Below are 14253 nucleotides of genomic sequence, written 5' to 3'. Positions count from 1 at the left end.
AAAAATCTGATGATAAAGTCCAGATAGCGCTTTGCAGACTTTCAGTTGTAATGTAAATGTCTGAGTTTATTGTGTCTTTTTTCCTTTTTAGAATTGGGAGTGAATGAGATTCAGTAGAGTATAGATCTCTGGAATCTCCTATACCAATGCAGCAGATTTTAAAACCAGAGAACCACTGCATCAATCTTTTGAGCTAGCAGTTCAGACACAGGAACTGAGAACCGCCCTCCAAAATAAGGAAATTTGCTGCTTTGGATTCATTTCTCTAATATGTTCTTCTTCCTCTAGAAGGCACAGAATGATTCACAAGTACAAACTCATGAGCTCTAAAATATTGTGGTGACAGAAAGGTGGCAGGACAGGGAGACTAGACTACGTCATTTCTGAGATCTCTTCCAACTCTGCAGTTCTGTGGAAAACTGTACCCACTTTGGAAGGAGAAAAACTGAGGCATAGGCCTAAAAGAGTTTATGTAAGATCCATGGCAGAAAAGTCTGGGGAGGTTTGCAAGACTAGCACTTTATATTTTGATTCTATAAGGTGATCATTCATTATATTTTTTTTGTTTCTGTTTTATCAAAAACATTTTTTTTTGCAATACTGTAGGATTTGCTCAATCTGAAACATGTACATTGCTAATGGTAATTTTTCTCCTTTTCATTTTAGATAAAAGAACCTCTTGCTCAGATGTCATGCCAACACTGGCAAACAGGAAGGAAATTTTAAAAATCATCACAAGTGGCATTGATGAGATTCTTTCTTGCCTTTGAAGAACTGATATTCTGATAACTCTTCTTAGTTTTAAATATATATATATGTATACACACAGAGAGATAGATAGACAAATAGACAATAAAGGAAAACAAAACTACCAGCTGACAAAACACAACTCTACAAGAAGTCCCCTTTCTGCATTTAATGTGGTAGCAACCTCTCCCTGGTTGTTTATGCTGTAAGTAAAAAATGTAATTACAAGGGCACCAGGCTTCCTGGTAAGTCTTGTCACTGCTTGCCTATGAATGGACACGAGTGATCCACGACAGTCCCAGGAAGAGACGCACCCATTCACCAGAGCTTCTTCAAAGTTTTAGGATTCTCCACGCACCATGCAGTCGGATGATTATTTTGCTCGAAAATTTAAGGCCTTGAATGGCAACATGGGTCCTCCGACATCTTTGAATGTTTCAAATGTCAGTGAAAGTGGGGGTCCAGCTAATGGCACGCCAGCTGTGCCCAAAATGGGCGTTCGAGCAAGGGTATCTGAATGGCCTCCTAAGAAGGACTGCTCTAAGGAGATAAGTTGCAAGTCATTATGGGAGAGCCGATCACAAGCCAGTTATGAAACTGCGGTGGCGGCGGCAGTCATGCAAAATGGACAAAATGACCAGGGTGATGGACAGCAGGAGGAACAGCTTGATATAGAATTTGCAGAGACCAAGTACACTATAGGGGATATCTTTATTCATTCTCCACAGCGAGGAGGAGGACTTCACCCCATACGACAGAGAAGCAATAGTGATGTCACCATCAGTGACATTGATGCTGAAGACGTCTTAGACCAGAACGCCGTTAACCCAAATACTGGGGCAGCCCTACATAGGGAATATGGAAGCACTTCTTCTATCGATAGGCAAGGCTTATCGGGAGAAAACTTTTTTGCGATGCTCAGAGGGTACAGAGTAGACAGTTATGAACACAAAGCTCTTGCCCCATTTGGGTTTCCTGAGTTCTTCCACTGTGATCCTACAATCTCTCCCAGTCTTCATGCTGCGGCACAGATTTCGAGAGGAGAATTTGTCCGTATCTCAGGGTTGGAATACATGGACAATGCCCTGCTGATGGGAAGAGACAGGGAAAAGAATTTCAAGCGGAGATTAAAATCAGAATCAGTGGAAACATCCCTTTTCCGGAAACTGCGAACTGTCAAAAGTGAGCATGAAACTTTCAAATTCATATCCGATCTGGAGGAGAGTCGGCTTGAGAGGAGCATTCGCCCATGGAATTGTCAAAAGTGTTTTGCACATTATGATGTCCAGAGCATTTTGTTTAATATCAATGAAGCCATGGCTACAAGGGCTAATGTAGGGAAAAGAAAAAATATAACCACTGGAGCATCAGCCGCATCACAGACTCAGATGACACCAGGCCAGGCAGGAAACTGTGAATCTCCTTTAGGAAGCAAGGAGGATCTCAACTCCAAGGAGAACCTCGATGCTGATGAGGGGGATGGGAAAAGCAATGACCTTGTGCTGAGTTGTCCCTATTTCAGGAATGAGACAGGGGGGGAGGGAGACAGAAGGATTGCACTTTCTAGGGCGAACTCAGCTTCTTCCACTGCAGGTGAAAGCTGTTCCTTTGAGTCCTCCCTCAGCTCCCACTGCACAAATGCAGGTGTTTCGGTTTTGGAGGTGCCAAGAGAAAACCAGCCAATTCACAGGGAGAAAGTGAAACGTTACATCATAGAACACATTGACCTTGGAGCCTACTATTACCGTAAATTTTTCTTTGGGAAAGGTAAGGCTCAATAGACTTTCTTGTGTGGTTGAAAGGTTCTCCTAGTTATCATACTTGAAAGTGAAAATAAAACCCTTTTGTTTGTCTTTAGGTGTCTAATTTTTCGTGTATGTGTTGGTAGCATCATAGTCCTAGAGCAATGACTGTTCAGAGCTGTCCATTAATTTGACTCTTCCAGAACCCTCTAAAACCATCTTTGGCCTAATCCCCACGTGGAAATGCAATCTGCCTTTGACCATTCTGTAACTGGCCACATGGCAGTTTCCTCTCCTTTCTAGCAACAACAATAACATTTGACGTAGTGATTTAAAGTCTATAAAACAGCTTGCATTCGTATCCCTGTTGGACCTTAAAACAATTCTGTGAGCCAGACACAATTGGTGCTGTTATCCCCATTTCGTGGCTGAAACAGTGGAAGCTCAGAGAGGCTTTAGAGACTTCTTTGTGAACACTATTAGTAAATATGCAAAGTGGGCATGAAATCTACGTCTGGGGTGGGGAACCTGTGTCCTGGAGGCCACATGTGGCCTTCTAGGTCCTCAAGTGTGGCTCTTTGACTGAACCCAGATTTCACAGAATGTGATGATGAGAGGGCCACATGTGCCCTCCAGGCCACAGGCCCCCACCCCTGAGCTAGGTTGTCCTGATTCCAGGGGCGTCCCTTGTACTACCCTGCCCTTCTTTCTGCCAGTGTGTGTCCATCATCAATGTTAAGGTAGGACTCCAAAGTTATTTCTCCTTAAAAGGTTTTTCTTCATTACCATTGCCCTCTGATCACTTCCTCTTTATGTCATGCTTCCCTTTTTTTTTTTTTTCCACCAAACCAGAAAAACAATTCTCTCCACCCTGGTGGAGGGAATCAAAGTTGTCTACCTTTTTATTAATGAATGAATGAAGCACTTACTAAGTACTTTTACCAGGTACAGAGCACTGTTCTTAGCAAGGAGCATACAAGTAGAAAAACAGGAGTCGGGTCTCCATGAGCTCACATTCTAATGAGGGAGACCATAGAAAGGGAGGTTTCAGCTGTAAGTAAGGTGGAAAAGTCCCCTGTTCTTCAGGGTGCAGTGACAAAGAGAATGCTAATTCTTCTTTAGTGTCATTTTAATTATATCAGTTTCTGATGTTGAACTGTTTGATGATAACACAGACTTTGGAGATAGGAACTCTTTTTCATGGGTCTTCAATTGATGAGGCTGTAGCACCCGCAGGAGCAGTTGCTAAGTTACATTTCCAAGATGATGGCTGAGAGCCCTGGGTACTTGCAAGCAGCTAAGGGTTGATACTCCCAAGGCTCTTGAATTTAGTCTTGGGTTGTCCCCATCAGGGTCTGTACCACCCTGTGGATGGATGGTTTTTCAGTCTAACTGGGTAGCATATGTATTAAAATATACCAAATTTGTTTGTTTATGAATTGAATTACATTTGGAGAAATACATTCTTGGTTCATTTGGACCAGGTAGCTCAGAGAATTGGTCGTCTTATCTGAACTGAAATCAGATTGATTGGCCAACCCTTACCTCTGTCAGAGCCACTTTGCTCTTTTGCTAGATGGGGCAAAGTCTTGGTATCCTGAATGTGGGGTTCTTTTTTGTTTGTTTTTTTTTAAGAACCAGAGCTGTTACAGGCAAGTGATGATAAAGCAAGACAGTGAGGTTAGAAGACCATACATGTTATCATGGAAAGAATAAGGGATTTGGAGCTAGAGTTCTTACCTCTGATACCTCCTAGCTCTGTGATCATGCATGTCACTTAACATCTTTAGCTAAAAGGGGCGTAATAACACCTGTTACACCTGCTTTGTGGGGTTGTTGCAAGGATCAAATGTATATGAGACACTGTATAACTTCAAAAGTACTACGTAAGTGATTAGTGGTGGTAGATATTATTAGGTCACTCAGTTAAATTTGTGCTTCATGCTTTTCTCAGGACCTTGGGGCGAGGTGGTTTCTAAGGGCTCTTACAGCTCTCGAGCCCATGATTTTCACAGTTTGCATCCCATCTGCTGTCCACATGTCTAACTCATTCCTGACCTCCTCCTCGAAGGAATGCAAATAGGGTCATAATCTAGATAACTGGAGAGCTTGGGGACCCCGTCCTCTCCTAACTCCTTCCTTTGTAACTGCGTGAGGTTATTGAGTTGGATAGTAGCAACTTACCTGAGCACTTGGAAAAAGAGACTGGTTTCTCATCAGAAATTTCATCCATCTAGAGTTACATCAGATCTAAACAAATTTTCCTTTGATTAGACCAATAGATTGCCATTGTACTAAAATTTCCTTTTATTCATAGTGTTCGTCCTCTGTGATGTCTCTTCCTCTCTTTCCTTTTCCCTCCTCCTCCCCCTCTCCCTTCAGGGTCTCCTTTCTTGCCTTTCCTTTCTTCCTGTCTTCTTTCTTTCCCCCCTTTTTCCTCCTCTCCCTTTCCTTTTCCATCTCCTCCATTTCCTCCTCTCATTTCCTTCCCTCCCTTTCCTGCTTTCCACCTTCCTTTTTCCCTCTTTCCTTTTCCCACACTTCCTTCATGTTAGTCTTCTGTCAGCCCCACTGTGAAACTTAACCTGCTTCATGGAGTTTCTTTTCAGTGACAGGTAGAACCAGTGGCTTCCTCTCTGGGATCCTTCTTTCTGTGCCCGGCCTCAGAGGTTACCCTTCTGTAGCAGCTGGTCTGAGGAGAAGAGGGGGTGGAGGGAGAGCAGACTGCCAGCTGTGCCTCATCCCTTTCTGCTTCCTCTTACAATGGAGCTGATGGAACTCTGCCCCTGTTTCTTCTATATATAGCTCTTCCCCAGTGGCCCAGTAGGGAGTAGGAATGAAATTGGTTCCAACTGCATTGGTCACATCCTTTGCTGACTTCCCTGGAAGCAGAGAAGGCCGAGGGGGCAGCCCAAATTCTTGAATGGGTAGTGAGTAGTAGGATGAGGGCAAGAAGGGAAGGAAAGGGGAGAGTCCCCCTAGTCCCACACACCCTTTTTCTATTAACACTCACAAGTTGTGGCACTGTTGTCTTAAAACACGCAGTCAGGCACAGTTTGGCAGAGCCTGAGTGTTTTGACTGGCACTTGGGTGCTAACACCCCCCAGGTGGGGAGCAGTGCAGATTGGCTGACAGGTAGGTCTAGCTGGAATCTCTGGGGCACTTCTCAGGATGAATGGTTTAGGGAAGCCTTAGCTTTCATTTTCAGGCAAAGAGAATTTCTAATCACTGGAAAATATTGAAACTGGCAGACTTGTGGGGAGGGGGCGCATGGTGTGGTTTATTAGGCAGTTAAATATCAGAAGGCTGTTTTTGCTGAAATACCATCTTACGACAAATGTAATCACAACGGTTCTGCAGTGATTTTTGTACCAGGACTATGAAAGAGGAATAATTTGCTAGATTAATCTGTGCTTCAGAATCACTTGTATGACTTCAGGTTTCTCTTTAGGATTTTTCTCCCCCACCTGTGAAATGAAACTCTTCAGCTCTTTTTCTCACACAGATGCCGAGTTCCATCTAGCTGTAGACTCTCTTTACTGCTTTTTCCACTGCCATTGTCTTGAATTCAGGTCCTCACTACACATTTCATTAATCTCATTCTCACTGATACTGTGTGTTTTTACCAAACGCTAATTTCTGGATGTATCTCTCTCCCATTCTCTACCCAGCAAACTGTCTGATGTAACAAAGATTTTTTTTAAAAAGCAGTTCAACAGAAGCAACTGCCTCCGCAACCATGTCCAGTAGTACATACAGTATTGCATGTACCAATAATCTACTAGCCATAAGGAAGGGAAAGAGATTGGCTTTGTCATCTCTGCTCTAGGGCCAAGCTAGATGTCTCTGTGTCAGTTTCACTGCCTTTATTTTTGTTGTACTTGTTCTTCTTTTCATTTGTATTGTGGTAACCTTTGTTTTCCTGGTTCTGCTTCCTTGGTTACTTCACTATCAGTTCATATAAGTCCTCTTACGCTCCTCTGAATTCATAGAATTCGTCTTTGATTTGAGCATAGTAATATTTCATCACATTCCTGCACCATACTTTGTTGAACAATCCATGGGCATACACACTACCTGTTGTTGAGATTATTGCAATAACTTCTAAAGGCAGCCTTCAGGACAGCTTACATTTCCTAATACACAAATCTCATTGTGTATTTTCCCTGTTCTGAAACTTCCACTGACTCTCTTAGCTACTAACGAAGTTCAAACTCACCTTGGCATTTGATGCTCTTTATAGTAAGGCTTAATTCTTCTCTTCCAGCGTCGCATCTGAGCTGTTCTAGTGGCCATTTCCCAAAGATCTCCCACGCGTGACTCACCCTTTGGCTTGTTTCTCTCTTCCCCCCTTGTAATCTCTGACACTTAAAAAATCTCATCTGTCTTTCAAGGCTCAGACAAAATTCTGCCTCCTCCAACAGTTTCCCTACAAGAGAGCTATTCCTTCTATAAACTCTGATAGTACATTCAAAACTCCATGCTTTTCCACTGTATGTTTATTTCAGCAAGATATCTTCCTCTTCAAGGGCAGAAAAAATATCTTATACATCTTTGTCTATCTCCTTGGTACCTAGCACCATAGCAAATGTTTAGTAGATGTCTTAATGATTTGAATTTAATTACTGGAGATACACACATATTATATATGCACATCTTTATGTGAATTATTAAGCCCTGAAATAGATTAATATATGATCTGCTCTTGAGTAAATCCATTCAAATTTTCCATAATTTTTATTTGTTCCAGGGAAGCAGGTTTTTTGTCCTCTGGCCTTGGAAATTATCGTGTAGCTGGGTCACTTGTGCAGCAGCATAGGCATTACCAGATGACAGGTGAAATAATTTGTAGGAATTGGATACTTGTTTGTATCCTCTTAATGAGAAAACCCAAAGCCTCAAATGTGGCACGACATCTAGTACCTGTTTAATATGTTTAGTAGTGTTTGAATTTTCTCTACATATTGTTATTATGGAGCCATTGGTTAATTAGACATTGCCCTTGATTTTTCTAAGCCTTTCATCACATTCTGGTTCATTCCCAGCTCTGCCATTTAGTGCTAACCTATTTGGTCGTGGGCAAGTCATTTAACCTTTTGTAGCTGTTTTCCTCCTTTGTGAAATGGGGATAATATTTACATTACCTTCCTCACAGTGTCATGACAAAAGTTCTTGGCACCTTTTGACTGTAAGTAGTTATTAACACGGGACAGTATAGTATCACTGAAGGCAAGAATGGAGAATTTTGTACCACTGACTATTCCCTCCCCTCTTCTCTTGGCCCCGCAAAAAAGAAATCTAAAACTCATTTTTTTCTTGATCCTGACTACTTTTACCATATCAGATCTCCCGATGATTTTTAATCGTCAGGCAGTGACTACCAGCCTCTTTTCATTACGTTTGCTGAAAAAGGCAGGTCACATTAGCCATCCATCCTTTGGGCGGGCTAGGAGCAGTTTATAAATAAGACTTGATTTTCTAAAAGAAAACGTGTGTCCACATTGGTGGTCCAGAACTGAAAGGGTAGTACTTGTTTTTAATGACTAAAAGATGGAGAGAAGCAGAAACAGTGAACATCATATGTCAGGGAAGTCCCTCGGGAGAGTCATTGAGAGAAAAGTCTGCCACAGAATTCTAAACTCATTCACTTAGGCTTAGATAATGTGACAGTTGTAGACTAGAGAATACTTTTACATATCAGATGTACCTTCATATGGGAGGAGGCTTGGTTGCATTTGCTTTCAATTTCATGCCCAGTGGTATTTTATAGGTAACTTTTCTTTGGGGTTTTTATGAAATGGTTGAAGAAAATTAATATGGAGTTGGATTCTATTACATTCCCATGGGTGAATGGAGCACCATCTTACAATACAGCCATTCTAACACATAAATTCCTTCCTTGGTAGATGTCACTGACTTGGTTCTTGCCCTTTTTACACCACTGTGCCTTCCACACACAGCTTCTATTCCATTCCAAAGGAACTTTGAGTAGAGGGGAACTGCCTGGCTCTACCTGAGGATATAGATAGCATGAATCATCATTTTATTAGTTCCATGTGGCAGAAACTAGAGAAAAAAATGTTGGAAGCAGATTGTTCTGGTCTTCTGTGTATGCATGCTTTAGGAGCCCTTTTCACATGTAATTGTGAGGGGAAAGGTGATCCTCCTATTTGAGGGATTACTTCATATTTTAAACATTTTGGTCCTTTGTCTCAGGAAAGCAGATTGTCTTGATCTTCAACGGGAAGATGAGGTTATTTCTTGGCACTGTAATAATCATGGTGGTGGTAGTAGTAGTAATGATAATAATAGCTGTCATTTATATAGCACTTTGAGATTTAAAAAGTACTTTACAAATGTTATTCAGTTGATCCTTATAGTCCTGGGAGGTAGGTGCTGTTATTAACCCCATTTTACAGATTAGGAAACTGAGACAGGCAGTGGTTAAGTGGCTTATGGTCACAAAGCTGGGACATCTCTGAGGCAGGATTTGAATTCAAGTCTTCTTGATTCCAGGTTCCGCCCTCTTATCTACTGCACCACTTTGAGCAAATCTTGTTCATTGCGGTTCCTTCAAGTTGGGCAGTTCTATCTTTGCACACTCAGCATTTAAGAAATATAGTTCTATGGCATCCAGAAAGGTAAATTAAAGGGAAAAACCTGGGTTTATCCTTGTCTCTCTTTTAGAAATAGCACCTAAACAAACGTTTATTCTGTAAATTTCTTCATTTTCACGTAGCCAGAGCTTTGGATTTCATATTCAGGAGGGCCTTCTATATGAGTCGCCCATTTGACTTGGTGTAGTGTGTGTGTGTTACTTGGGCAAATCACTTAAACACTGAGCCCCACTTTGCATACCTGTAAAATGAGAATAATACTTGCCTACCTCACTGAGTTGTGTGGCAACTTGGCAAATGCTACATGAATAAATCATTAGTCTTGTTTGGTTTTCCAACTGCTTATTTCTTCCTCCCTCATACTTCTTACAACCAAGAATGTTAATCATCCTGTCACTCAACACATATTAAATAAATGCCTACTATGTGCCAGGCAGTATTGTAGCCTCTGGGGCTTACAAGTATGAATAATGAGACAACCTTTACAAGGAGCTTATATTATCAGAGTTACAGTGAGCAGTTAAACTCCCAATTTAAATAATAGCATTAACTGCATTCTTATGGTAGAGCTATCCAGTTTTTTCAGTGCATATGAATGAATTTTGGTCCTTGTGAGATTTCAGTTCAATCCGTGTGTATTAAGCATCATTCTAGGAAGGTGTCATCTGCAAGGTCTTCATTTCTTCATCTCCTTCCAGTTCAGTTGTTTTTTCAGTCATGTCCTACTCTCCATGATCCCATTTGGGGTTTTCTTGGTACTGGAGTAGTTTGCCGTTTTCTTTTCCAGCTCACATTGTAAATGAGAAAACTGAGGCAAACAAGATTAAGTGACTTGTCCAGGCTCACGCAGCGAGTGTCGTAGGCCAGATCCTGAGTCCAGGCCCGGCAATCTGTCCACTGAGCCTAGCTGCTCTCCTCATCTCTTTGTTATCCCTTAGTGTCTTGTCCCATTGCCACAACACAAATAGTCCTTTCAAGGTTAGCAGGGATTTCTTAACTGCTGAATCCAGTGACTTTTCTCAGGCCTCATTATCCTTGCCTTCTGGGCAGCTTTGGACACTGTTTACCATCCCCTTCCTCTTTGGTGATATATTTCTTTGACTTCTGTGACACTTCTCCGTTTTGATTTTCATATCTGTCTGAATGTTCCTCAGGATTTTTTTGGCAAGATCATTTATTTCCTACCCATTAACCTAGATGGCTTTGAAGGCTCTGAATTCTGACATTTTTTCCTTTCCTTTCCTGCCCTTTCCTTTCTTTTCCCTTCCCTTCCCTTCCCTTTTCTTTCCTTTCCTTTCCTTCTTTTCTTTTCATGATCACTTTCTCCCTAGAGTTTAACTGTTTCTATACAGATAATTCCCAAATCTCCATAACTAGCCCTAATCTCCATTGAATGTCTTACCCCTACCATCAACCTAGACATCCTTTCAGCATCTTAGTATGTACTGTTAGCATCTTAAATTTAACATGTCTAAAACAGAACTAATTTCTCACTCAAACTCTACCTTTCTCCAAACTTCCCTATTGTTGAAGCCACTGCCATCCTGGTCATTGAGATTTACAACTTCAAAGTCAACCTTGACTCTCTTTGATATCCTTTCCCCCTTTTGTTACCATATCTTTAAAATTACACCTTTATGGCATCTCTAGCCCCTGTCCCCCATTTTCCTCCCAGCTATCTCCCTAGTTCAGGCTTTTATCACCTTTTATGTGGATCATTGTAATAATTCCTCTTCTTCCTTCTGTAATCCATCCTCTTCCCAGCTATCAGATTAGCAGCCCTCTAAAACAATCCTCTAAAGTAGCTTTGACACTAAAAAATTTTTCAGCGGATCTTCATTGTCTACAGGATATGTGTGTTGTGTGTGCACATATAAACATACCCCCATACACACACACACGTACTCTTCAACCTGCAATTTTAAGGTCCTTCACAATCTGACTTATTCCATATAGATTCCATATTATTCCCTTTCATATATTCCTGGTTCCAGCCAAACTTTCCCATTAATTAGCTGGTCTTCATATTGGACATTTTCTGTCCCATGTCTTCAACTTTCTCTTGGGCTATCTCAATGCCCCCTCTCTCCCACCTGCCTGTAATCAATCTAGTTCTTCCTAACCTTCACCTTTTGGAATTCCAAGTTCCCTAGTTTCTTTTAAGTCTGAACTCAGCTTCCACTTGCAATATGAAATCTTTCTGGTTTTCCTCCAGTTATTAGCGTTCTCTTTCCCTAGAGGTCACTTTCTGTTGACTTATCTGTGTACTTGTTGCATTCTCCCCTCTCTCTCCCATCAGTGGAATGTGAACTTCTTGAGGTTAGAGATGGTTGTATCCCCAGGGCCTAAGCACCCTTCCTTGCTGGTGGGAGGCATTTCGTAGGTATTTGAATTGTTGCCCTGTCTGGGGAGAGTGTGAGACTGACTCAGGGCCTCACTTAAGTCCAATTCACTGACTCCTCGAGACATCACCGGTGATCTCATTGGTTTTCTGTGAAAATGAAGAACTAACAATAACAAGGAGATCAAGACAGGAAGCAGTCCTGTGCTGCAGAAGCTTGTCTCTTGCCTTTGTAGGAGAGTGACCATTCACATGTAGCTATTGCCTTTTCATTGGCTCTGTTAACCAGTTTTTTGTCTTGTTATGTTACTTTTTCATAATTTATGGACCTTCATTCAGCATCTCAGCACTCATTTCAAGATATGCCCATGTGGAAGCTTCCATTCCACTTTTGTCCTTAGCAATTGGATGAAAATCACCTGCTTGAAGGCATGAAGAGCTTTGGATGGGCAGAGGGGTATAAATGCATAGATCCCCAGTAAGGCTTTCTTATCATCTTCATGTGGAGAGAGGTCCTTGCAATACAGATTAATAAACTGACCTTTTATGAAAGAAGTTCCTGAAAGGTTAACCTCTAATATGAAGGTATTGAGGAAGATATAGGCAGTGTTCACTTTTTAAGTATTGTACAGAGAGATCCTGTATAAATGATAGATTATGTATGACATTACTTAGCAGCAAAATTGGAGTTTGTAAGAAATTCAGTTAACGTCTTGTATTCTTTAGTGGAATTGAAAACTTGGGTAGCTCTCATAGAAAACAGCTACTGAAGCATAAAACTCTGTAGATGTATTTCTTTTATCACTTTTATTATAGTGATCAGTCTATAATCCAAGTGCAAATTAGCCAAGAAGAGGAAGAATATATATATTTTTTCATCCCTGTAAGATAGCTGGGGATAGGAGTGGGTGCGCCATTTACCCGCTGTGATTAGGAACGAGCTATTCCACAGAAGTTAATTTTGCAGACAACGAAAGCTTAAGCATCCGTATTTTGTTTATCTTTGTTCTCTTTCATCTGGCTACTCCTTTCAGTGATGAAGATCTTAACCAGCCCTTCCCCTCTCATTCTGTGTTATGTCCTCCTAAAACTGAAATTGTCCTACTTCATGATTGACTTCATTCCTTATTTAAAAATTCACCCCCTTAGCCATATCTTGGAAAGAGAGCACCTTCAGATCTCACCATTTTGCTTAATGTGGCCTTTTAGTTTTAGGTGGCTTATCCATTTGGACCTTATTGATGGCACAGTAGTTAGCATTTCTATGTTGCTTTAAGGTTTACAAAGTAATTTACCTCCCTTATCTCATTTGATTCTCACTGAAACCCTGTGAGGTAGGCTTCATTTCAAAGATGAAAAGACTGTGTCTGAGAGTAATTAGGGTCCTTGCCCAGGGTTATAAACTTAACAAATGTCTGCAGGTAGGATTTGAACTCAGGTCTTCCTGACTTTGTATTTTGTACCATCCAGCTGTCCATATGATTTAAAATGTTGGTCTAGACTTTGTGCCAATTATTTTACATAATTTTGGATCCTAGCTCTTTTCTAGATAGTCGTTCTTGGAGTAAATTAATTATTATAGGACCATCAACTCACAAGTAACCCATGTGTGTCCTGATCAGTCTCCCCCTCCCTCCAACAGTGGTTCTCTGTCTCCTAAGTCTAATTCCACTTCCTACATTCTATTATAGCCCCTTCCTAATGAAGGTAAAGTCAAGTCATTTTTGGACAGTATCCTACCATCCCACACAGTCTTTGGGTGGTGGTGGCATTAGCTAAGGCTGCGTAGGAAGTAGAAGTCAGAGGAAGAGCCATGGGGGTTTCTTGTCTTGAATTGTCTGTGCTAAGGGCACCTTCTAATAATGAAGGCGGTTGAGAGTTTGTAGTAATATAAATTGCTTCTGGGCATTGGGAAATGAGGAATGAGAAGTATATGCTTTCTCTTAATATTTAGGAGAGAATATAAAAGGTTGTGTTATCATTACATAATAAGTTACCGTACTGTAATTTCACACATGCCTGTATATTCTGAATCCTTATAGACACCTCCAAAATTGACTTTCAGAATCTTTTTTTCACTCTGTATAACTTGTTTCTCAAACCCTATCCAATTCAAATCATAAACAGTCTAACTGCTTTATAAGTCAACTTCGAATCCTTTCAATAGAAAATGACTAAGCCTGATAAGGAGGAAGGGAAAGGGAGTACACATTTAGTACAGTGCCTATGTGCCAGGGACTGTGCTAATATAATAAGTAAGTGCTTTTACAAGTATTTGATCCTCACAACAACCTGTGATGTAAATACTATTATTATCCTCATGTTACACTTGAGGAAACTGAGGCAAAAAAAGATTAAGTGACTTGTCAGGGTCACATACTATTATAATCCCCTTTTTACATTTGAGGAAACTGAGACAAGCCAAGATTAAGTGCCTTGTTCATAGGGTCACACAGCTAGAAAGTGTCTAAGTCTGGATTTGAATTCAGGTCTTCTGACTGTAGATCCAGTCCTCTATTCAGTAAGCCACCAGCTGCGTAAACTAATAATAATCTAAAAATAATTATTTAATCAAGCTCTATGTATGTGAAATTAAAATACACCCATTAGTCTACTTTAACAAGTAGATCACCTCTTAGACTTGGAATACAAGAAAACCTGGGTTTGAATCCTGACTTGAAATAATTTTGTGACCGTGGACTAATCACTTAAACTCGGGGCCCCAATTTTCCTACCTGTAAAATAGGCACAATATTATTTGTGTCATAGGGTTCTTGAAAGGATTAACTGAGATAATATATACAAA

At 40.8% G+C, this 14253-nt stretch overlaps 1 protein-coding gene across 3 annotated transcripts in view; it reads left to right on the top strand.

Annotated features, from left to right (window-relative positions):
- Positions 1–14253, top strand: part of SIPA1L2 (signal induced proliferation associated 1 like 2) — a 249998-nt gene that overhangs the window by 132962 nt on the left and 102783 nt on the right. For all 3 annotated transcript variants that reach the window (XM_072647498.1, XM_072647496.1, XM_072647497.1), the window contains one exon: positions 667–2514. In XM_072647498.1, the coding sequence (XP_072503599.1) occupies positions 1107–2514 (1408 nt within the window). In that variant the 5' untranslated portion in view covers positions 667–1106. The remainder of the gene's footprint in view (positions 1–666; positions 2515–14253) is intronic.

The sequence above is a fragment of the Notamacropus eugenii genome, chromosome 2 (genome assembly GCF_028372415.1).
Source record: "Notamacropus eugenii isolate mMacEug1 chromosome 2, mMacEug1.pri_v2, whole genome shotgun sequence".
In the NCBI taxonomy this organism is placed as follows: domain Eukaryota; kingdom Metazoa; phylum Chordata; class Mammalia; order Diprotodontia; family Macropodidae; genus Notamacropus; species Notamacropus eugenii.
This window is presented reverse-complemented; position numbering and strand designations above follow the sequence as displayed.